At 42.6% G+C, this 25,000-nt stretch overlaps 2 protein-coding genes across 4 annotated transcripts in view; one reads left to right on the top strand and one right to left on the bottom strand.

Moving 5' to 3' along the window:
* The window catches only part of LOC135094832 (protein MEMO1-like), a 19,531-nt gene extending 4,580 nt beyond the window's left edge, over positions 1-14,951 (top strand). Inside the window, exons 3-8 of the mRNA XM_063995247.1 lie at positions 21-89; positions 667-779; positions 2,109-2,220; positions 2,612-2,717; positions 3,076-3,294; positions 3,581-14,951. Coding sequence (XP_063851317.1) covers positions 21-89; positions 667-779; positions 2,109-2,220; positions 2,612-2,717; positions 3,076-3,294; positions 3,581-3,715 — 754 coding nt within the window. The 3' untranslated portion in view covers positions 3,716-14,951. The remainder of the gene's footprint in view (positions 1-20; positions 90-666; positions 780-2,108; positions 2,221-2,611; positions 2,718-3,075; positions 3,295-3,580) is intronic.
* Positions 14,952-17,779: 2,828 nt separating this feature from the next.
* Positions 17,780-25,000, bottom strand: part of LOC135094830 (trichohyalin-like) — a 25,427-nt gene continuing 18,206 nt past the window's right edge. For all 3 annotated transcript variants that reach the window (XM_063995240.1, XM_063995239.1, XM_063995242.1), the window contains 4 exons: positions 24,809-24,950; positions 23,025-23,224; positions 21,685-21,837; positions 17,780-21,478 (listed from right to left, as the gene is read on the bottom strand). In XM_063995240.1, coding sequence (XP_063851310.1) covers positions 19,378-21,478; positions 21,685-21,837; positions 23,025-23,224; positions 24,809-24,950 — 2,596 coding nt within the window. In that variant the 3' untranslated portion in view covers positions 17,780-19,377. The remainder of the gene's footprint in view (positions 21,479-21,684; positions 21,838-23,024; positions 23,225-24,808; positions 24,951-25,000) is intronic.

Below are 25,000 nucleotides of genomic sequence, written 5' to 3'. Positions count from 1 at the left end.
TGTTTGTTTTTGGGCGGCAGACATGCAGGTTACCAATACAGTGGTGCCGTTGGTGCCTATGCATATCGACAAGTGTCTCCCGTTGTTGTGTGAGTATGCTGAAGGGAATCTTATTTACCCATTTATATATTTATTTATTTATCTTCGTATGTGTTGGGAACTGATCAAAAACTGCCTCTACACTGCATGCCATCTATTTTTAAAAGGCTGTGATTGAAGTTACATGGGATTTTTTAAAGAAGGGTATTTTTACAGATTTAGGGACAGATGAAGAAGATTTTTACATTATGGAAAGGAGAAACACTCTTGAGAACCCGGCAGATCATGTCTGTGGCCTTAGATAATAGTGGTGGTGAAGGAGAGAGAGAGAGAGAGAGAGAGAGAGAGAGAGAGAGAGAGAGAGAGAGAGAGAGAGAGAGAGAGAGAGAGAGAGAGAGAGCAGTGTTTCGGAATATAGGCCATTGTGTTATTAGCAGAGAGAGGGAAGAGAGGTAGACAGTGTACAGTGAAGGGATGGAGGAGGGAAGGTGCTGATGTGACTGTCCTTAGCAGAGAGGTGGGCAGGGTGAGGAAGGAAGGTGCTGGTGTGAGTGTCTTAGCAGAGAGGTGGCCAGGGTGAAGAAGGAGGGGTTGCCTGTGCTGATAGAGCTGCCGTCACGTCCACAGGAAGCGGGTGTTCATTCTCGGTCCCTCACATCATGTCCGGCTGTCTGGCTGTGCACTGTCCTCGCTCACCAAGTACCGGACCCCTCTCTATGATCTCACCGTTGACCAGCAAGGTGGGTGATCTCGTTGCGTTGGAAATGAATGACCTTTTATTTATTTGTTTGTATGTTTTCACTGTAAGAAGGGCACTGGCTTAGGGGAACAAAAAGAATGATACAAAAAGGCCCACTAAGGTGCCACCTCCTGAAGAAAGGTCAAAAAGGATTAGTCATTAAAAAATTAGAGGATAAGTGTTTTGAAGCTTCACTCTCTCTTAAAGGAATTATTGTCATATGAAGGAGGAAAAAGATACCAGTACAGAACCAGGCAGGGAGTGAATTTCAGAGTTTCAGGAATAAATGATGTAAGGAGAAACACTTTCACTGATTATTTTTGTTATTTTTTTTTCACAATCTCTCGTAACATTTTAGAAACTTTTTTTTCCGCGATCTACAACATATTAGATACCCATTTTCACACTACAGTCTCTTGAATAGTTTTGTAGCCCAGGAGAAGACAAGATTCATGTCCTTTCTCTTCTGTGTGTCCTTGTGAGTCTCTTTTGTTTTTTCTCACAATCCACAACATTTTAGGTACTTATTTTCACACTACAGCCTCTTAGGTAGTTTTGTTGGCCAGGAAAAGGACAAAATACACTTATTCCTTCTTTTTTTATGTCCTTTCTCTTCTGTGTGTCCTTGCAAGTAATTTTTTTATATTTTTTTTGCAAGTAATTTTTTTATATTTTTTTTGCGATCTACAACATATCAGGTACTTATTTTCACACTTCGGCATCTTAGATAGTTTTGTAGGCCAGGAGAAGGACAAAATACACTTATTCCTTCTTTTTTTATGTCCTTTCTCTTCTGTGTGTCCTTGCAAGTAAATTTTTTTATATTTTTTTTGCGATCTACAACATATCAGGTACTTATTTTCACACTTCGGCATCTTAGATAGTTTTGTAGGCCAGGAAAAGGACAAAACACACTTATTTTCTCCAAGTGTGTCCGTGCCAATCTGTATTTTCCCATGTATTCCTGAAGACCTTGACAATAAAGGTAAGTGTTCAACCCTCCTTATTTTCCTCCTTTCATACCTTCTCTCTCTGTTTTTCCTCATTTATTTTGTCCTTCCTCTTCTTTCCCTGTTTCTTTCTCTCTCTCTCTCTGACTCTTTATCTCTTCTTTTATCTCTCATTCCTTCCTTCTCTCTTTTCCTCATTTATTTGTCCTTCCTCCTCTTCCCTGTTTCCCTCTCTCTCTTACTCATCACCTCTCCTTTTATCCTCTCATTCCTTCCTTCTCCCATATTTCTCTCTTCATCTCTTACTCTCTCTTCACCTCCCCTCATTTTATCTTGCTCCGACCCATGGCTGTGTGCGTATGTGCGTTTGTGTGTTTCAGTATACAACGAGCTGTACCAGACGGGTCACTTTGAGACGATGAGTGTATCAGCGGATGAGGACGAGCACAGTATTGAGATGCACCTTCCTTACGTCGCCAAGGTCATGGAGGAGTGAGTATTGGCAGCTGTGGTAGTGTGTGGGTGTCTCAATATGTCAGTGATAGTAGTAGTAGTAGTAGTAGTAGTAGTATACAAATAATTCTAAGATATGTTTCTCTAGTTATCAAGGATTTTTTCACTTTTCCCCTCAGTCTGGCCTTCACATATGCTACAGTACACATATAGGCTTTTATTCAAGGTATATCACATGTTTATCCTGTATGCATGTGTTGGGAGGCTGTGGCAGTGATGATGGTGACTGATGGTGGTGATGTGAGAGTGTGAGAAGATAACAGTAAAGGCAGTGTATGGTGATGGTGGTGTTAGGAGGAAGGACAGTGATGTTAGTGAGTGTTGTGATGGTGTTGATAGTGTTGGTGGTACAGTGTGTTCCGCCTTTCAGCTTCCGGGACCACTTCACCATTATCCCTGTGCTGGTGGGGTCCCTCACGCCGGAAAGAGAGGTGCTGTACGGACGCCTGCTTGCCCCATACCTTGCCGATCCCCAGGTGAGTACTCCCTTCTGTCTGCCCACTGTTCACTCACTCACTCACATACTCATCCTCTTGTTTTCTTGTACCCCCAGGTGAGTCTTCCCTTGTGTCTGCCCACCTCTCACTCACTTGTTCACCCACTCACTCACTCACTCAATCCTTTTCTCATGCCTGTATTGCATCATCTCACACACTTACATTCACTCTGCTCCCAACGCTAATTCTGTCACTCGCACATCACCTTTCGCATCATAACATCATTCTCTGGAAATTAAGTTAAGTTCGTCGTCATGCATCACATTTTGCACCGTAGTTTTATCGTTCTATTGCGGAAATCAAGTTAGGTCTGTTCCTCTTGTGTCTATTCCTGCAGAGCCTGTTTGTGATATCCTCTGACTTCTGCCATTGGGGTCAACGCTTCCGCTACACCTACTATGACCGCTCTGTGGGGGAGATCTGGCAGTCCATACAGAAGCTGGACAAGCAGGGCATGAACCTTATCGAGACCTTGAACCCCAGTGCCTTCACCGAGTACCTGAAGAAGTACGGCAATACCATCTGTGGCCGCCATCCCATCGGAGTGTTGCTCAATGTTAGTGTTGACGAGGGTTGTGCCGGTGACTGGTAGGGATGGTGTGTGTTGGTGGTGTGTTGGTAATAGTGGTGATGGTGGTTGGAGTGGTGATTGGTAGAGGTGGTGTGATATTGGTGGGTGCAGAGACACTTGGTGGTGTCAGTCACAGTGTGATGGTGATGAGTTGCTTGAGGTGCTTGCAGTGTGTGCAGAGGTCAGACCTGAGTAGTCATAGTAGTAGTTGTTAGTGATAATTGATGACATGCATGGCATTAACACTGTGCTCCTCCCTCCCCTCCGGCAGGCCGTGGCCACCCTAAAGACCACCAACGGGCACCGCATGATGCTAAAGTTCCTGCAGTACGCCCAGTCCTCCCGCTGCTACACCTCCTCAGACTCCTCCGTCTCCTACGCCGCCGCCTCCCTCATATTTGAGTAGACCTTGGCACCCGCAGGGGGAGGGAGACCCACCGCCACACCTGCCCCGCCCCAGGCCACCTGGGGGCTGGCCCGTCCCAGCTGGGCGCACCCCCTGGCTGCCGGCGACTTCCCCGAGGCCTGGCACTGCCGGTGCTCCCAGCGGCCTGTGGTAGAGCAGGAGGCACCCTTCCTGCCGGCACTGTGCCTGCAGGGCTGGCTCTGCGGCCCGCACGGCTCCTGCCCCACCCGCCGTGGGTCAGCCCCAGGGGCCGCCCACCAGTGCGACATGCACTTCTGACGGCGCCTGCAGCCCAGCGGGGAGGCGGGCAGCATGGTGCCGGGCCACCCCAGGTGCACTGTGCAGGCCAGGCAGCCTCCCGGCAGTGTTGTGCGGCTCCAGTACCAGGTGGGTGAGTGTGGCCTGCCCTCCCTCCTCCACTCACCTTCCCTCTGCCTCCCTCCTCCCTCCTCCACTCCCTGACCCACACTCTGTCACACATCGCCAGGGGAGTCTCTCATTCCAGCGGCCCTCAGGTGTGGTGGCGGCAGCAGCAGCAGCAGGAGGTGTTGGGTTGTGTTGTGTTGTGCTGTGTTGGGTGTCGCTGCCCCACCACCCAGGTAGTTTGTGTTTGATGACACACTGCACACAACTTTGGTGTCTGTGGTAATTCTGGGGCAATGCCTCAGTCACCACGAGTCTCTGTGAGTCAGGCGACTTCGGTGAGTTTCTGAGACACTCAGAATCCAGAGTGTGGTGGTCTCATTTGTGGCTGTGTACCGTGGATCAGAGTAAGGGTTGTCCCCCTCAGCCTTATGTGGACGTGCTCAAAAGGTTTACTTGGTGTGTGGCAGAGTGGCGATGCAAGGCTGCCCTCTGCGCCCCGCTGGGTCACTCCTTACTCATGTGTGAGGTGTCAGAGCAACTAAGGATGATCTATGATTTTTACAACTCAGGCTTATTCTGGCTCACAAGTATCATCTGTTGACGCGCTGTTTAGGCTTATTGCCACAAAGAGTGAGACATTCACACCAATGACTAAAGACTGGCCTGTGAGATTCCAAATTCCTGGCAGAAATATGTGCCACAGAAGCTGAAGAGCAGACAGACAGTGAACAAGTGAAAATTTTGGAGCAAGGAATGAATTTTAAGCAGCCTTGTATGACATGCTCCGAACACTTACTAAAATCACTGTCATTCTCCCCACTTAGCTATGTGTTGCCTGACCACTATGCCTTATGAGCCCTGCCTGGCACCTGGTCGTATCACACCACCTGCAGGCAGCCAGGAGGACAGCACCAGCAGCCACCCCCACACAAAGCACCCCATGTACTGATACCCACACTGCTGACAGCTGAACCTTTCACCGTGACATGCAACACTTCACACCACCAAAACCAATGTATGAATCCTTCACAAGCAAGTACAAGACAGGAGATTTAAAAAAAAAGAATAGATTTTGGAGTTTCTAGATGCATGATGTTTGGAGGTGGCTATACAATGAGAAGAAATATCTCAAAAGTGATTAAGGACTGAGAAAATATATACCAAGTAGCACTGAAAGGGTTAAATCAAAAGGGTTAAACCGAAAGGCTTAAATAGAAAAATGGAAAGGGTTGAATTGAAACACACCTTGCCACTGCTGCTGCTGCCCAGCCACACCCTCGGGACACCCCTAGGCCACCCCACGAGGCCACCCCAGTCCCCTGTTCCCCCTGCGGTGCCCCTCGCCCAGGCCACACCAAGCTGTGATCATGCCGTGGGAGGCGACGGGCCGAGCCGACTGCTGCATTTGTCTGCCGGTCGATTCACACTGTTTTTGTTTTCGGTGATTTGAGACTCAGGGTCATTTTTATATCAAGTGCTTGTATGTGCCGACGACAACAGCGACGCAAGTGTGTGTGTGCGAGGTGATTCCGTTTGGCTTCTGATGTCATGTAGCCTGTTCATTCTGTCTGTCTGTCCGCCCCTACCCTTCTCTTCCCTTTCATTTCACTCCCTTTTTTGCTTTCCCTTCTAGCTTTCCATACATCCCAACTAAACACCATCTCTTGTATCCTATTCTGTCTCATCCCTGCCCTCCTCTTCTCTTTTATTCCTCTCCCTTTTTGCTTTTTCTAGCTTTCCATATGTCCCAACTAAACACCATCTCTTGTAATCTACTCTGTCTCTGTCCCTGCCCTCTCGTCTTTCCTTTTATTTGAGTCTATTTGCTTTCCTTTAAGCTTTCTGTACCTCCTCACCAGTGAACACCTCTTCCTCAGCCCTCAGATATGATGGAGCCTAGCAAATGTTTATCCTACTCTGCCATATCCTTTGCTTTCCTTTCCCCAGTCATTTTTTTTCCTTCATTTTGTTAATTTCTCTGTTGATTCTGGGCCCTTTATTCTTCCCACTCTTCCAGTTCTCTTTGCCTCGCTGTTCTGTAGCCTTCTCTTCCTGCTTCCTTCCCTTTCAGTCTCAACCTTTTCTTCTTTCTGTACTTCCTGTATGAGTTTTCTTCGTTTCTCATCTACACCTTCCCTATCATCATCAATTCTCAATCTCCAGTTTCTTTAATATTTCTTCATGTGGTTAATGTCCAAAAAAATTATTTCTCTCATTTTCCCTCCCAGTTTCCGGCTGTCCCTCACATGTCAGCTGTTCATTGTTACTGCTGGCCATAACTCCAGACATCTCCCAACTTTTGTTATACTAAGTGACTTCCTTATTGATCATTTGTCTGAATGCGCATACTTTTAACTTCTGTCTCTGTCGCCTCTGTAAGTCCATGGTCTTGTTTCTGATAGCTTCCATTTCTTTCTCTATCTTCCAAGTTCATTTCTCAGATTATTTGTGTCGTTTTCTGTGTCTTTCAGGTAAATATGCAACTCTTGTATCTTCATATCAGTGTGTCCAACTCTTGGCAAATATTCATGTTTTCGTGTCAAATAATTCTTGTTTCCTTTTTTATCTTTTGTGATGGTGAGTGACTTCTTTGTTTATCATTTGAATACGTAGAATTTAATTTCATATCACTGTGTCACCTCTACTTAAGTATTCGTGTTTGTCTGTCTGTTAATTCTTGTGTGTGTTTCTCTATCATTCAGGTCCATTTGTAAGGTTATTTGTACTCCCGTTTTCTGTCTCACATATCCCATCCTATTTGCAGTTCGGTAATCCTCCTCTCTCATACTAACTTGAATCTAAATTTCAGTCGTTTGTATTTTAGATCTGTGTGCTTCAAAATGTCCATAGCCTTTTAAATTTTCAGTTTTGCGCCTCTTGACTTTGTGTGTGTGTCCTGCTGCCTTCAATGTTTTATAGTTTCATTTATTTTGGCTGCTTCTCAATGCCACAAACTTGACTTGGCAATACTGTTTGGGCTCCCTCACAAATGCCACAAAGCTGTCTTGGCAATACTGTTTGGGCTCCCTCACAAATGCCACAAAGCTGTCTTGGCAATACTGTTTGGGCTCCCTCACAAATGCCACAAAGCTGTCTTGGCAATGCTGTTTGGGCTCCCTCACAAATGCCACAAAGCTGTCTTGGCAATGCTGTTTGGGCTCCCTCACAAATGCCACAAAGCTGTCTTGGCAATACTGTTTGGGCTCTCTTGCTGTCCCAAACTCCGCCACATTGACCACCCAGCCCTGCCACACCCCTGACTTCGTGTTCTGGTTGTGTTTCTCATTGCCACGAAGCTGACTTGGCTATGCTGTCCCTCCTTCACTGCAGTCGTTAAGGGCGTGCTGTTTGGGGTTCAGGCTTGCAGTTCTGTTTTCTTTGCTGTCAGAATTGTTTACCCTCAGTTTTCATTCCTTTTTTTTTTTTTTTCTTTTGTTTATTTATTTATTTATTTATTTATCTTTATCCGTTTCATATGCTAGGTTATTTTATTTTATTTTTATTTTTTTTTTGTCCCTCACCCTCTCCTCCGCCCCCCCCACCATTACATGTTACCCTCCCGCAGTGTGTGTGTGTGTGTGTGTGTGTGTGTGTGTGTGTGTGTGTGTTTTCCCGTGACTTTATAAAAATGCATTCCGTAAGTGTTTATTTATTTATCTATTTATTTATGTATATTAATGGATGCAGTTTTTTTGTTTTATTTATCTGCATTCCGTTTTTTTTTCCTATCCATTTATTTGTGTATTTATGCATTTATTTACTCAAAGATGTTTTTTTTTTCTCTTCATCTGAAAATAATTTAGATTTGCTACTTAAAAAAAAAAATCAAGATATTTTTTGTTTATTTCGTTGGAATTTGCGATTTTTTGATCATGTGTATATGAATTGGGTGTTATTTATTATTATTATTTTTTTTTCTTATTGATAGATGCAATAATTTCCTGTTTATCCTTCAATTTATTGCAGTGTAGTGAAAATCGAAGGAAATAGTGAAAATATTCATGCTTTCTCTCCTTTCTTGTCTTCCTTCCCTCCTTTCTTCTTTCCTTCATCTTATTCTCCTCTTCCTCTTGTTCTCTTATTCTTCTTCCCTTCCCACTCCCTCCTCCTCCTCCTCCTCCTCCTCCTCCTTATCAAAATAGGTAATCAAAGTTATGTATGTGCGTGTGTGCGTGTGTGATAGATGATAGAAGGGATAACATACACACACACACACACACACACACACACACACACACACAGATTTCTTTTCAATATACGTAATTCTTAGTTTTGAAGCGCCCTCTGTCTACCTATGCTGTTGTATGCTTCATTTTGGGCTCTTTTGTAAGTTATTGGTGAAAAAAATAACACTCCTTTGAAATGCGCTTTAAGATGCTTGAGTGTGTTTGGTTAAATTTTTATTTATTTATTTTTATTTATTTATTTTATTTTTTTGAGTGACAATGAAACTTGTATTATGCGTATTTAGTGTTTATTATTATTATTATTATTATTATTATTATTATTATTATTATTATTATTATTATTATTATTATTAGCGAGTGTGTCATGAATGTTCGTGTTTTTTTTTATTGTTATTTTTGTTATTTTTGTTATTTTTACGGGAATTAGCATCTGTCTTTATTTTCGCTGGATCTTGATTTGACTTTAGTTATATTACGGTATTTAGTGCAAGTGTGTGACGTGAAGTGTTTATTATTTTTATTAATATTATTATTATTATTATTATTATTATTATTATTATTATTATTATTATTATTATTATTATTCATTTATTTTTATTATTACAGGATTAACCAGCATCCATCATTCTTTTGTTTTAGATCTTCATTTGACAGTGGTTGTATTTAGTGCGTGTTATTACTATTATTATTATTATTATTATTATTATTATTATTATGGTTATTTTCTTTATTTTTTATCATTACTTTTATCGAGATTAAGTAGCATCTGTCTTTCTCCTGCTTAGATCTTCGACTTGATATTGGTACGCGGTTTAAGGAAATATTAAGTAGCATCTGTCTTTCTGCTTAGATCTTCGACTTGATATTGGTACGTGGCTTAAGGAAATATTGGGTTGGTGTAGCACGTAGATGGCTGACAAACTATATTTTTACATTTGGTAATTGGAGTCTGCTCTGATCCCTGCCCACTTCACCTTTGTCCAATACGAGCACTTATCAAACCGCATTTTTTAATTTTCCTTTTTTGGTATGTTACGATTTAGACTCTATTGAATGGGATGGATTTTGTTTATACGCATTTTTTCTTTTTTTTTTTAAATTTTTTTTCTCCTCCATATAAGCTAGATTTGAATGTGATAAGTTTTGTATACTTGATATAAAGTCATTTTGGATACGATAGGTTTTTTGTTTGTATTCGGAAAGTTACTTAATATAACCTTAATTTCAATACGATAGATTTCATTTATACTCAGAAACTTTCATATAACCTACAGTAGACTTGTCATGAGCGCTTTTTTTTTTATTTATTATTATTATTTATTCATTTTTTTTTTTTTTTTTTACCTTTCATTTATTTCTATAACTCGCCAAGAAGCATAACTTTATATATATTACCTCTAATTCATTTACTCTGCTATTTAGAATGTCACCATATATATGACTTGTGTGACTTTGCGGTAAATATTTTCCAGTATCATCACCCTCATGACCTCGGATTGGTTAAAATTCGAAAAGAACCATCATACCATTAATTTTTCATCGACCCTCACTTGACTTTGAATTAATCCCATGAGATTTATGAAATTTTACGAGTCTCAGTTTTTCTTCTTTTTTATATATATAATTTGCAAGGAACCATTGTATTATTATTATTATTATTATTATTATTATTATTATTATTATTATTATTATTATTATTATTATTATTTCATGCTAGCCAGTAAATTATATTGGACTTCGTAATGGTACCAAATTTTACGAGTTCCGGTTTGTCATTTCTTTGTGAGGAACCATTGTACTGTTACTTAAGTATTTTATATTGACTTGTTTGGCTCACAGTAAATTAATTCTATTGCTTTCATAATGATTTCGGGTTTTTGTTATTCTTTTTTTTTTTCGTTTATTTATTTATTTATTTTTGTCTTTTTGTGACTAACGAGTGAGGAACCATTTTATTTACTCTCATTTCGTGTTAACTTGTTTGGCTTGCGGTAAATCCTCTTGCTCACATATTGCTACTAATTCATTGTTTCTCTCTCTCTCTCTCTCTCTCTCTCTCTCTCTCTCTCTCTCTCTCTCTCTCTCTCTCTCTCTCTCTCTCTCTCTCTCTCTCTCTCTCTCTCTCTCTCTCTCATCTTTTGTTACTGTTATCTGGCTATAAATCTCCCTCAAATGGTAACAACTTTCATTATATTCGTTATATATATTTTTTTACTGGTGTTTGTCTAAAATCTTCAAATGATAACCAACTTTCATTACCATTATTATTTTCCTTTTATTACCAACCTACTATAAGATCTAAAGGCAACAACTTTAATTTTCATCCTATCTTTCATTTTATTTATTTATTTTTATTTTTTTTCGTTACCATTGCATCACAACACACAAACTTCACAATAATCACAACACACCCTTTTCAACGGCATCACATTACGAGATTCACACGCCCACCACTTACCATTATTATTTTCCTTTTATTATCGACTATAAAATCTAAAAGACAACAACTTTCATCAATTTTCATCCTTTCTTTCATTTATCTATTTATTTATTTTATTTTTATCGTTACCATTGCATCACAACACATACAAACTTCACAACGATTACAACACACCCTTTTCAACGGGATCACATTACCACAACAATCACAACACACCCCTTTTCAACGGGATCACATAACAAGATTCATACACCCACTACTTCTATAACTCCAGGAAACCGTAGCAATATTATTCCTCCCTCCTCCCCCCTGCTGTGGCTTGAAAAAGGGGGGTGGGGGTGCTGGGAGGTGGTGCAGCCCCTCCCAGCGCCATCAGAAGGGGTAATGACGCATGGCACTGTCTTGCTCGCTAGCTTTATTTATGCATATGCGTGTGTGTTTACATTTAAAAGGTTTTGCAGCTTTTATGTATTTGTCTAGCTTCTATTTCTACATTATTATTATTATTATTATTATTATTATTATTATTATTATTATTATTATTATTATTATTATTATTGTTGTTGTTGTTGTTGTTGCTTTATGGGACCTGTGAGTATTGTAGCTTCCAGTGCTTAGTTTCTCTCTCTCTCTCTCTCTCTCTCTCTCTCTCTCTCTCTCTCTCTCTCTCTCTCTCTCTCTCTCTCTCTCTCTCTCTCTCTCTCTCTCTCTCTCTCTCTCTCATTTTGCCCATTCATCTGCTCCTTACGTAACCTAACCTAACCTAACCTAACCTAACCTAAACTTAATTGACCTTACCTGACCTGACCTTGCCATACCCTCCGTTACTGAAGCCAAACTAACCTAACCTAACCTAACAGAGCCTAACCCTATCGTAACCAGTGCTTTTATTACCTAACCTAACTTATCTCATCTTATCTTAACAAATATAACCTAAGCTGACCTTATTTTGATTGATTTGACCTTGTCTTGACCTAACCTAGTCTTCTATTCTATTTTTATTTTTTTTTCATTTATCTACGTGTTTGCTTCCTTCCTTTTTTTTCCGGTTCCTTTTCTCTCTCTCTTCTCTTGTCTTCATCTTCTCCTCCCTTCCTTCTATCCTTCTTTACTTCCTCCTTTTTCTTAATTTCTTTACTTGCTTTCTTCCATCTAATCCCTTCCTTCCTTCCTTCCTTCCTTCCTTCCTTCCTTCCTTCCTTCCTTCCTTCCTTCCTTCCTTCCTTCCTTTCTTTCTTTCTTTCTTTCTTTCTTTCTTTCTTTCTTTCTTTCTTTCTTTCTTTCTTTCTTTCTTCCTCTCCCTCCTTCCTTCCTCCTGTCCTGTCTTTACTGTCCTTTTTCTTCCTCTCTCCGTCCCTCCCTCCCTCCCTCCTTTCCTCCTTTGCCTCCTTCCTCCCTCCCTCCTTCCCTCCATTGCTGTAATGTTAATGAGACGTGCCTGTAGAGTTGTATTATAATATCGTTAATTATAATATTAATAATAACATTATTACATAATTCATAACGAGAATTAAGTAAGCTACCATGGTGAACCCTCCCCCCCCAACTTCCCCCTCCCAGAGAGAGAGAGAGAGAGAGAGAGAGAGAGAGAGAGAGAGAGAGACTTGCAAACATTGATAAATCTGCTAAAACAAATGAAAAAAATAAATTGAAGTATTTTCATCGTAAAACAAACGAGAAAAAAAATATATATAAAATCCTGGGAATTAATGATGAACAAAACAAAACAAAAAAAAATAAATAAATAAAAATAAAATAAATAAATTAAGATAACTGTCAATTGGCAAGGATAAACCTGATTGGCTGTCTAAATATGAAGAAGAAATCTCATTGGATACCAGTTTGCAAGGATAAATCTGATTGGCTGTCTGTGCGTGAGAGGCGAGAGACAAGACAGTGTGGAGAGAGATGACTGGTCGGCTGTGTGGTGTGCAGGCTGCGTGATTGGCTGGCTGCTGTGTGATAAAGGCGTGTGATTCGCTCGCTCATCAAGGCTTCTTCAGTAGTGTCTGGATGCTGTGATTTCATTGGCTGTGTGTGTGTGTGTGTGTGTGTGTGTGTGTGTGTGTGTGTGTGTGTGTGTGTGTGTGTGTGTGTGTGTGAAGCTTACCATTTGAAATTGAGTGTTTTTTTTTCATATAGGTATTTATTTTCCAAGTCCCCGCGTAAATATAAAAGACGAAGTAGTTGTCATTTGTATAATACTCAGTGTATGTTTGTTATTGATTTATTTTATTTTATTATTATTATCATTTTATTTATCTATTTATTTATTTATTTTATTTTATTTATTTATTTTTTCAAGGAGACGTGGGACAAATAGAAGATCAAAATGAATGTGATAGTGTAAAAATGAGACTGTTTTATTAAGTGTTGTGATGGCTATTATTATTATCACTTCTGTTCATGGAGAGAGAGAGAGAGAGAGAGAGAGAGAGAGAGAGAGAGAGAGAGAGAGAGAGAGAGAGAGAGAGAGAGAGAGAGAGAGAGATAGAGAATATATCAGAACTTAATGGTATAATGTGTAAGAAAAGTGATGATACATTAAAAAAAAAAAAAAAAAACGAAAACTCAAATCTTGTATTCCATTTCAAGTTCGTATTCTGTGCAAGAGCTTCACTACTACTACTACTACTACTACTACTACTACTACTACTACTACTACTACTGTTATTTGCACTTGTGAGAAGAAAAAAATATGTGTTTATGGTAATGAGAGAGAGAGAGAGAGAGAGAGAGAGAGAGAGAGAGAGAGAGAGAGAGAGAGAGAGAGAGAGAGAGAGAGAGAGAGAAAGTACGATAATTGAAGTTATTTAAAAAAAAAAAAAAAATCAGAGTGAAGTGCAGGGAAATGGAATATGGTAATGAAGAGTTTGAAAAAGAAAATAAAAGAAAAAGAAAAAGAAAGAAAATGGTGCGAAGAGATGTAAGATAAGGAATAAATAAATAAATAGTGAAATATCAAGAAAATTTGTAATAATGCAAACGTTTAATATTGAGAGGAAAAAGTGGTGAGTGAAAATGAAGGAATGATACAAGTTGAGAGGAAATGAAACTTGGAAAGGTAGAAGAAAATAGAGAAAATAGTAAAATATTAAGAAAGTGAATTATAATTTGACACGAAGTTTGATATTGAGAGGAAAAGTGATGAATGAAAATTGAGGAATAATACAACACGAAAGGATGTAGACGAGAAAAAAAGAAAAATGTTGAATAATGAAAAAAAAAGTGATACTATAGAAAAAACAAACAAACAAACAAACAAACAGCCAAATTGAACTAAATAGTGTGTTTTATTTTATTTGAATTAAGTTACTAATATTTTCTTTTATTTATTTACAGAGAAGTAGTCAATTTGAACTAACTTCTTGATACTTTCTTTTATTTTTATTTATTTATTTATTTATTCATATTTTTATTTATCGTATATTTATTAATTTATATTTATTTACTAAGAAAAGAACATTTCGAACTACAGCGATAATGTCTTATTTATTTATTTGCTTATTTATATATTTTTACCCCCATTACAAACGCTATTTATTTATTTACTAAGAAAAAAGAACCAGCAAATTTGAACTATAGCGATGATGTCTTCTTTATTTATTTGCTTATTTATATATTTTTACCCCCATTACAAACGCTATTTATTTATTTATTAAGAAAAAAAGAACCAGCAAATTTGAACTATAGCGATGATGTTTTTATTTGTTTATTTACACATCTATATAATTCCATGCCATTATCGTACATTTGAAGTGCATTCAGTACTACTTTTACAAACACCTGACTGAGAGATTGTATTGAAACATCCTGATAATTATTTCCCACTGGCTAACGAGTTGGAGTCTGATACGTTAATGTAAAACTTCACATTATACATTAAAAGAAAAAAAAATAATAATGATGCAAAAAAGAAAGCATGAGTATTTTAATGAACTTTTTTTTTATATGCTAAGAAAAAAATAAACATAAAATGATGCTTTTTTTATGATTATCGTACGCGTAAAAATAAATAACAAGAAAAAAAAATCAGATAAACTTTGTAAATAAATTTGTTAGTGTTGTAATGACCGTGTGTGTGTGTGTGTGTGTGTGTGTGTGTGTGTGTGTGTGTGTGTGTGTGTGTGTGTGTGTGTGTGTGTGTGTGTGTGTACAGACAAGCCTCTGCCCTCCCTCCCCTCCCTTCCCTTTTTGTAAGCAGTGATCATGTTAACAGAAGAAAATAAACCAAGAAAGTACATACTGAGTCTCCCTGCCCTGAGAGAGAGAGAGAGAGAGAGAGAGAGAGAGAGAGAGAGAGAGAGAGAGAGAGAGAGAGAGAGAGAGAGAGAGAGAGAGAGAGAGAGATGAATGCCCTATAGAAACAATCACAAATGCATTTTGTACTGTATATTTCTCACTGTGGAAAAAATAGATATAGTAGATATAATGAAAACTTGTTATTTACATCTTAAGTTACTACTACTACTACTACTATTACTACTACTACTACGACTACTACTACAATCATCACTACTCATTTAACATAACATAATAAATGACATGAACGATATATTACAACAACAATCACTGCTATTACCACTACCACCACCACCACCACTACCACTACCACCACCATCACCACACACTCAGCACAGCAGTAAGGGCGACAAGGAGCCAGCAGACATGGTTACAATACTCCCGCACAGACACAGGTGGACTTCATTTGTTTACCCACACGAATGAAAAGGGCGCAAAAAAAAACACCTTGCAGTACACCAGCGTAGAATATATCAAGGGTGGAGTACTGTCTCCTGTGTTGTTCTTTTTCACGTAAGAGGGGCGCTGGTCAAGGCAAACAAGAATAAATAAATAAATAGATAAAACGAAAGGTGAAGATCCACTGAGGCGCTAGTCAAAATGGAAGGATGTGTCTTGAAACCTCCCCGCTGAAAGAGTTGAAGTCATAGGAAGGAGAGAATACAGAAGCAAGGAGTGTTGTAAAGTTTGCTAGAAAGAAAAGGATGAAAGATTGAGAATACTGGTTAACTCTTGCATTAGGGAGGTGGACAGAATAAGAGAGAGAGAGAGAGAGAGAGAGAGGTGTTGTTCATTCTTGCTACTTGTTCTACCGTGTTTTTTTTTTTTTATAATGTGATATTTATTTATTTTTATTTTTATTTGTGAGTTATTTATATTTTTAGAAAGCACATTTGAGGTTTATTTTTCTTTATTTGTCAGTTGTTCATATTCTGGAAAGCACGTTTTGTTCTATTTTGAAGTGGTAATCTTATTGGATGCTTCATTGGTCACAGTAATTCATATTTCATTCTATCTTGTTCAGTTCAAATACGCTTTATACTTTCACACAGTCATCCTCAGCCAGGGACCCTTAACACATCGGGGGCTTGACCTCAACAACTGTCTCTGGTGGAAGTTAAAGGCACCTCGTATAATTTCATGCCTCTTGCTCGCTTTCTTCGTGTCTCTTCCTATTCATTTCTGGGTCTTAGCTCAACAAACAACATGCCTCAGTGATAGTTGAAGCCGTTTTGTATAATACTCAAGGCATCTCGTATAATTTCATGCCTCTTGCTCGCTTTCTTCGTGTCTCTTCCTATTCATTTCGCGGTCTTAGCTCAACAGTCAACATGCCTCAGTGATAGTTGAAGCCATTTTGTATAATTGCCTATTTTTCATTATTTCTTCAGGTCCTTTCCTTTTTTTTTCGGTTTCTTTGACATTATTCTCATGTGGGCCCTTTGTCCTTCGCTCATTAGAACACAAGAACAAAAAGAATGATAAGGAAAGCTGTAAGAAGCCACCAGACCTACACGTGGCAGTCCCTCTATGAAACCTGCTTATTTCCACTTATCAACCCCATCCATAAATTTGTCTAATCTTTTAAAGCTCCCTAATGACTCAGCACTAACATCCTGATGCTCATCGTCTGTTAGTGTGAGACCAAGTTAATCTCCGAAGCACGAGACGCTGTGAATGGCGATGAAAGAGACATTGCGCACAGAAACAAGTGAAGATCAACATTTACGCCGTCAGTAAGTGAATTAATAATGAGGAGACAGACGAGGAGGAGAGGGTGGCGATTATAGACCAACACCAAGTGACAAGATTTAAGAACAGAGAAGAATAAATCAATAAAATAAGCAAGAAAATAAGAGAAGCTGCAAGAAGCCATCAGGCCTACACGTGGCAGTTCTACACGTGGCATCAGGCCTACACGTGGGTACCTAACCGAAGGAAACTTAATGAAAGGTACTGATCACTGGTGTTCGTCAGGGTTGGACTTACAAGAGAGGAACGCCAGGCAGTAATGTATGTGTGAGGGAAGATAACGTTAGTAGATCGTTTATTTTTTTGTGTGTGAACTGTGAGGAGGAGTGTGTTGGCTTGTGCAACCTGGGGCCTTATTCTGAAACATCCCACTGCTTTTCAGAGGCTCTAGTTAAAGCTACACGCATTTTTAAGTGTGTTTATGGTTCAAGTGACAGATTGGCAATATTTCTGCACTATTAACAGGGGAAACAGTCTCAAGAACCAGGCTGCTCATCTCTGTGGCCTTGGAAAACAGTCGTGCTGAGTGAAGCGTTTCAGAGTAGTGACCTGCAGAGGCTGTCTATTTGTCCTTGTTGTCTGTGGCACTTCCACTCTTCACCTTCACTTCACCTCCTGGGACTGGAAGCTTTGCAGGCTGCTTTTTCATTGTTACAACATTATTATTGTTATTATTATTATTATTATTATTATTATTATTATTATTATTATTATTATTATTATTATTATTATTATTATTATTATCATCATCATCATCATTATTATTATCAGTATTATGTAACATTCGTCTGTCATGCCTTAGCAGTGTGTGTGTGTGTGTGTGTGTGTGTGTGTGTGTGTGTGTGTGTGTGTGTGTGTGCAGGGCGGGGCGGGTCGGTGGTCTGCCCAGCGCCACCACAGCCACAGCCTCAGCGTGCGCTGGTCCTCAGCGCGTGTTGTTTAGCCAGGCTCTGTACAAGATCCTTAACGTAGATAAGAAACTAAAGGTACAAAATAAGGCAAATAATACAAGAACGAGGTAACAAAGGTGATAAAAATAAAAATAACATCAATCAAGGTAAATGCACACACATACATACATATAATATATACATACATGGTATGATATATTCTGTTTTATTCAGTGTATAATTGCAAAACCGAACAAAGGTGTGTACAGTAAGCATGGCTGACTGGCACGGGGCGGGGCCGGGGCGGGGCGGGGCGGGGCGCCTCCACCTCGCGCTCACTATGACCGAATAGACGGGATGCTTTGGTGATGAGCGTCCTGCGGCAGACGTGTGTGTGTGTGTGTGTGTGTGTGTGTGTGTGTGTGTGTGCTAAGGGCCTGCACACAGGCGCCGTGCCAACCTTACAGCCGCGGCAGGACAGCACCCTGCAGGAGCAGGAATCGCGGCGGGCGTTCCTATGCGGCGTTGGGCCTGGCGGGGCTGGGGCTGGCGGGCTCCTCGTGCAGCGTGGGCGCCGCGCCGGGCCGCACCTTGCTTAGCAGCTTGGTCTTCATGAAGCCCACCTGGGAGCGGTCAGCGCGGGGGTCGCTGGACGCGCTGCCGCCCAGCGTGACGCTGCTGCGGGTCCTGGCGAGGGGTCGTGGCGGGCCCCGCGTGTCTGCCGGCTGCTGCTTCTCAAACATGGAGATCCTGTCCTGTGCCGTGAACAGCAGCGGCGTGAGCGGCCGCTTGTTGGGCGATGGCGGGAACTTGCCCTTACGCTTGAGGCTTCCATCAGCATCCTGCAGCACAGCGTCGCCCTGCCCCGGCACGCTGATCAGGGACTTCTGTCGCAGCAGTTTAGCCGAGCGTGGCAGCGTGTAGCTCTTGCCGCCTGGCGCCCACCCATTCATGGCCTCCTGACGACTGGCGGGCGCTGCCTCCCGGGGTGAGGGCGTCCGGGTAGCCTGCCCCTGACTAGCCTCCAGGGTGGCGCGCACGGGGCTGGGAGCCCTGCCGCGGGTGGTGGGCAACGCCTCGCGCTCCCGAGACGGGGACTTGGAGAAGGAGGTCTTGGAGGGGGACCGCTTGAGGGCGCCCCACGGGGTGTGGATCACCTTCTCGGCGGAGGAATCCTCCTGGGAGAGGACGTTGAAGGGCGGCTGCGGGCGGCGAGGCGGCACTGGCCCCTCCTTGTTTACTTCTGCTGGGACGGGGGCGGAGGTGGAGGAACGGCGGGAGGGGGAGGTGGAGGGTGAGGGGCGTGGGGAGGAAGAGAGACGGCGGGAGGGTGAGGGTGAGGGTGAGGGGCGGGGGGTGCCGCCGTCGCGGGCCTCCCACTGGGTGACGCGGTCCTGCAGGCTGCAGGTGGACTGTTCCCGCGGCGGCGTGCGGGTGCCGATGTCAAGGATCCACTCCACCAGCCTGCTGGGGGGATCCTCGGAGCTCACAGAGTCCTTGTGGGATGGGACTGGGGAGGGCGGCGGTGTGAGGGAGGCTTTCCTGTCAGTGGCGGAGGAGGGCGTCGGTGAGGTTGCGGGGGCGAGGCTCACCTTGTCGGCGGGGGTGGGGGAAGGCGACGGCGAGAGAGCTGGCTTGCTGTAGTTCTCAGAAGGGGGAGAGGGTGGTGGGGTGAGGGAAGGCGCACCCTTGGGGGCAGGGGCGCGTCTGGGCGTGGGCGTGGCGTCAGCCTCGGGCTCGGCGGACACCTTGAGGCCCGGCACGGAACGCAGGGTGCCACTGGGACTCTTGTGCAGTGACGCCACGGGCACGTCCAGCGAGAACTGGCGCACCTCTTCGTCTGCCTCGTCCTGCGGCGCCACGATCAGATCTGGCCACGCCTGGGGCGCCGCCCTCGCTATCCGCTCCATCTGGGAGGGGCTGAGGGGCACGTCCCTGGAGGGGCGGCGGTGGGCTGGGGGAGCGGGGGGAGCGGTTTCCCTCTCTGGAGGGTGGCCTGTCCTCGCCGGGCACGTCCCTGGAAGGCTGCCGGCGGGAACGTCTGGATGTAGAGTCTGTCCTGGATCTGCGCCTGGTGCCTCCCTCCTCCTGCTGCAGCGCCACCACCTCGGGGCGCTGCAGGTGGCCGCTGCCATCCATGGCGCCCACCATGCGCTGGTACTCCTCGTATGCGCTGCGGTGGTCTGAGCTGAGGATCTGCTTGATGATGGTCTCCGCCTCCTCCGTGTCATGCAGCACGCCGGAGCTCGGCGACCGCGACGACGACCTGCGTTTCTCGCCGCGCCCGCTGCCCCGCCCACCGCTCCTGCCTTTACGCCTCCCGCTGGTCTTCTCACCACTCTTCCCGTCCTCCGTGCCGTCCTGGCGCTGCAGCAGGTTGAGTCTGGCCTCCAGGCAGCGCGCCACCTGCGGGGGCGAGGCGGGACCCTTGAGGGGCGCCGAAATAGTGTAGTGGATGAACTCCTCGTCCTCGCCCGCCGCGGCCGCCTCCTCCTCGTCGTCCAGGTCCTCGTGGTTGAGGTCGCTGGGGGGCTGCGCGGCCACGGAGGTGAGGGACGCCCCTGAGGAACCCTTGGCCCCCTCCAGGCCCCGCGGGACGTCCTCGGCCACCACCACGTAGGGTGAGTTCGGGTGAGAGTTCCAGCGAGCCACGAAATCCCGCAGCTGTGCCTTGCTTCGCTCCAGCTCTCCTTCATGCTCCGCCCGCCCGCCGCCGCCTCGCTTCCTCTCCTTGGCCTTCCTCTTCTCCTCCACCTCCTTCCTCTTCTTCTCCTCTGCCTCTTTTCTCTTCTTCTCTTCCATTTCTTTCTTCTTCTCTTCTGCTTCTCTCCTCTTCTCCGCTTCTTTTCTCTTCTTCTCTTCCTCTTCCTTCTTCCTCCTTTCTTCAGTCTTCTTCTTTTCCTCCGCCTCTCTCTTCTTTCTCTCAGCCTCCTTCATTTTCTTCTCCTCAGCCTCCTTTCTCCTCTTTTCCTCTGCTTCTCTTCTTCTCTTCTCTTCCGCCTCTTTCGTCTTCTTGTCCTCCTCTTCCTTTCTTCTTTTCTCCTCCTCGGCTCTTCTCTTTATTTCCTCTTCCTCTTTTCTCTTTTTTTCGGCTTCCAATTCCTTTCTTCTTACCTCCTCTTCCTCTTCCCTTTGTCTTCTCCTTGCCTCCTCTTCCTTTTTCTTCTTCCTCGCCTCTTCCTCCCGTTTTCTTCTTGCTTCCTCTTCCTTCTTCTTCTTTCTTTCTTCCTCCTCTCTCTCTTTCTTTCTTCTCTCCTCTTCTTCCTTCCTCTTGGCCTCTTCCTGCTGTCTTCTCCTCTCCTCCTCTTCCTTTCTTCGTGCTTCTTCCTCTTCTTTTTTCCTCCTCACTTCTTCCTCTTCCTTCTTCCTCTTCGCCTTCTCCTCTTCCTCTTTCATTCGCTTGCATCTTTCTTCTTCTTCCGCAATCTTCTTCTTCTTCTCTTCAATTTGTCTTTCTAGTTCCTTTCTCTTCGCTTCCATCTCCTTCCTCTTCCTCTCCTCTTCATCAGCTTCATTCCTCTTCCTCGCCTTCTCTTCCTCCTCCTCCTGTTTCCTCCTCCTCCTCCTTACACTATATTTCTCCGTCTCTTCTTCTTTATCTACTCTGTTTGTTATCATTTGTTCAACTTTTATCACCTCCTCCTCTTCCTCATCATCATCATCTTCGCTACTCTCACTCTCACTCTCCTCTTCCTCGTCTTCTTCCTCTTCGTCTTCCGAGTTGGAGGCGGAGGAAGGGAAGCGGCGGGAGAGGGGGTGGTATTGGGGAGGAGGGGGGGAGCGTAGCCATGAAGATCGGAGGCACTGAGCGGGGGTTGGGCGCATGCTGGAGGGAGAGAGAGAGAGAGAGAGAGAGAGAGAGAGAGAGAGAGAGAGAGAGAGAGAGAGAGAGAGAGAGAGAGAGAGAGAGAGAGATTAGTTTGTGGGTTAGTATTCATGGTTTTGGTCATGTATGTATAGAAACACACACACACACACACACACTCTCTCTCTCTCTCTCTCTCTCTCTCTCTCTCTCTCTCTCTCTCTCACCTCTTATCCAGCACCAGCAGCTTCTGAATGAACTCCTTGGCCTCGTCACTCACACAGTCAAACGCCTCATCATCAAAATCGTACTTGTTGTGGGTCACGTTGGTCATCGTTTCTACGTAGTTGTGACCCATGAAGGGGGAGAGGCCCGACAACCTGAGGGGGAGGAGGGAAAGAGGGTGAGGATGTGAGCAGTGATGGGGTGTTGATGGAAGAGAGGAGGGAGAGATAAGGAGTGTGAGGGTGTAGACAGAGGGGGAGAGGGGAGAGTGTGAAGCGTGGATGTGTAGAAACCTTGTTAATTTGTTACCGGAACTGTAAAAACCACGACTGTTTTCCAAGGTCACATTCATGATGAGCAGGTTCTCAAGGCTGTTTCTCCTATTAATAATGTATAATCCTGTTAATCTCTCACTAGAATCGTAAAAACACCCTTGAAAACCCGTGTCACTTGAACTAGACCATTTTAAACCGTAAAAACACCCTTGAAAACCCGTGTCACTTCAACTAGACCATTTTAAACCGTGAAAACACTCTTGAAAACCCGTGTTACTTCAACTAGACCATTTTAAACCGTAAAAACACCCTTGAAAACCCGTGTCACTTCAACTAGACCATTTTAAACCGTGAAAACACCCTTGAAAACCCGTGTTACTTCAACTAGACCATTTTAAACCGTAAAAACACCCTTGAAAACCCGTGTCACTTCAACTAGACCATTTTAAACCGTAAAAAACACCCTTGGAAACCCGTGTCACTTCAACTAGACCATTTTAAACCGTAAAAACACCCTTGAAAACCCGTGTCACTTCAACTAGACCATTTTAAACCGTAAAAACACCCTTGAAAACCCGTGTCACTTCAACTAGACCATTTTAAACCGTAAAAACACCCTTGGAAACCCGTGTCACTTCAACTAGACCATTTTAAACCGTAAAAACACCCTTGAAAACCCGTGTCACTTGAACTAGACCATTTTAAACCGTAAAAACACCCTTGAAAACCCGTGTCACTTCAACTAGACCATTTTAAACCGTAAAAACACCCTTGAAAACCCGTGTCACTTCAACTAGACCATTTTAAACCGTAAAAACACCCTTGAAAACCCGTGTCACTTCAACTAGACCATTTTAAACCGTAAAAACACCCTTGAAAACCCGTGTCACTTGAACTAGACCATTTTAAACCGTAAAAACACCCTTGGAAACCCGTGTCACTTCAATTAGAACCTTTAAAAATTACGTGTTTCTGATCATGTTCCAAATTTCACAAGTTACGTGTCATCATCATCATCATCATCATCACTAACAGACACTCAGACACTCAGACACTCAGACACTCACAGTACATAACAGATGACACCGATGCTCCACATGTCAGTACCGAATCCAATGGGCTCAAAGTTGACGACCTCGGGCGCTACAAACTCAGGGGTGCCGAATAACACCTGCAGTTTCTTCCTTGGGTCGTACTTCCTGGCCAGGCCGAAGTCGCAGATCTTGACCCTGTTCCCTTCCCTCGACAGGCACAGAATGTTCTCAGGCTGTGGGGGAAGGGAAGAAAAGCTTAGGAATGATTGTTTTTTGTGTTTTTTTTCGTTTTCTTTCGTGTTTTTAGGCTATTGAGAAGAAAGAAAAGATTGAAAATGGTTGTAATCTTATTTTTTCTTGTTTTTTCGTGTTCTTAGGCTATTGAAAAAGGAGAAAAGCTTAGGAATGGTTGCTGTTTGTGTTTTCTTCGTTTTATTTCGTATTTTTAGGCTATTGAGAAGAAAGAAAAGATTGAAAATGGTTGTAATCTTATTTTTTCTTGTTTTTTCGTGTTCTTAGGCTATTGAAAAAGGAGAAAAGCTTAAGAATGGTTGCTGTTTGTGTGTTCTTCGTTTTATTTCGTATTTTTAGGCTATTGAGAAGAAAGAAAAGGTTGAAAATGGTTGTAATCTTATTTTTTCTATTTTTTCATGTTCTTAGGCTATTGAGAAACGAGAAAAGCTTAGGAATGGTTGCTGTTTGTGTTTTCTTCGTTTTATTTTGTATTTTTAGGCTATTGAGAAGAAAGAAAAGATTGAAAATGGTTGTAATCTTATTTTTTCTATTTTTTCATGTTCTTAGGCTATTGAAAAAGGAGAAAAGCTTAAGAATGGTTGCTATTTGTGTTTTCTTCGTTTTCTTTCGTATTTTTAGGCTATTGAGAAGAAAGAAAAGGTTGAAAATGGTTGTAATCTTATTTTTTTCTATTTTTTTTCATGTTCTTAGGCTATTGAAAAAGGAGAAAAGCTTAAGAATGGTTGCTATTTGTGTTTTCTTCGTTTTATTTCGTATTTTTAGGCTATTGAGAAGAAAGAAAAGGTTGAAAATGGTTGTAATCTTATTTTTTCTATTTTTTTCATGTTCTTAGGCTATTGAAAAAGGAGAAAAGCTTAAGAATGGTTGCTATTTGTGTTTTCTTCGTTTTATTTCGTATTTTTAGGGTATTGAGAAGAAAGAAAAGGTTGAAAATGGTTGTAATCTTATTTTTTCTTGTTTTTTCGTGTTCTTAGGCTATTGAGAAAGGAGAAAAGCTTAAGAATGGTTGCTATTTGTGTTTTCTTCGTTTTATTTCGTATTTTTAGGCTATTGAAAAGAAAGAAAAGGTTGAAAATGGTTGTAATCTTATTTTTTCTATTTTTTCGTGTTCTTAGGCTATTGAAAAAGGAGAAAAGCTTAGGAATGGTTGTTGTTTGTGTTCTTCGTTTTATTTCGTGTTTTTTAGGCTATTGAGAAGAAAGAAAAGGTTGAAAATGGTTGTAATCTTATTTTTTCTTGTTTTTTCGTGTTCTTAGGCTATTGAAAAAGGAGAAAAGCTTAGGTATGTTTGCTGGCCTCACTTTCAACCCCCTTCCATCCCTTACAACATCCTATAGTCCTCTTCCAACTCCCTTTCAGCTTCCATCCAGTCCTATCCAGTCCTCGCCCCCTTCCATTCCTTCTGACGCCTTCCAGTCCCCTTTCAGTCCCACACAGTCCACTTTCAACCCGTTCCACCCGTTCCAGCATCGTCAATCGTCATCCACCTCCTTTCCAGACCTTCCAGAATTCTCCGCTTCCCTTCCCATCCCTTTCCAGTCCCCGTTCAAGCCTCTACGTACCTTCATGTCAAGGTGAAGTATGTTCTTGGAGTGAATAAACTCAACTCCCTCACATATCTGCTTCACAAACACGGTACACGCTCTCTCCGTCAGCACAAAGTCATCGTTTATCACTCGTTCGAACAGCTCCCCTCCGTCCACGCTGTTGGTGAAGAGAGTAACCCTTTCAGTGGGGTATGCAACGATTCACAG

Source organism: Scylla paramamosain, chromosome 47 (assembly GCF_035594125.1).
Source record: "Scylla paramamosain isolate STU-SP2022 chromosome 47, ASM3559412v1, whole genome shotgun sequence".
NCBI classification, from domain to species: Eukaryota; Metazoa; Arthropoda; class Malacostraca; order Decapoda; family Portunidae; genus Scylla; species Scylla paramamosain.
Note: the sequence above shows the minus strand (reverse complement) of the source record. Positions and strands in the feature narration are given on the sequence as shown.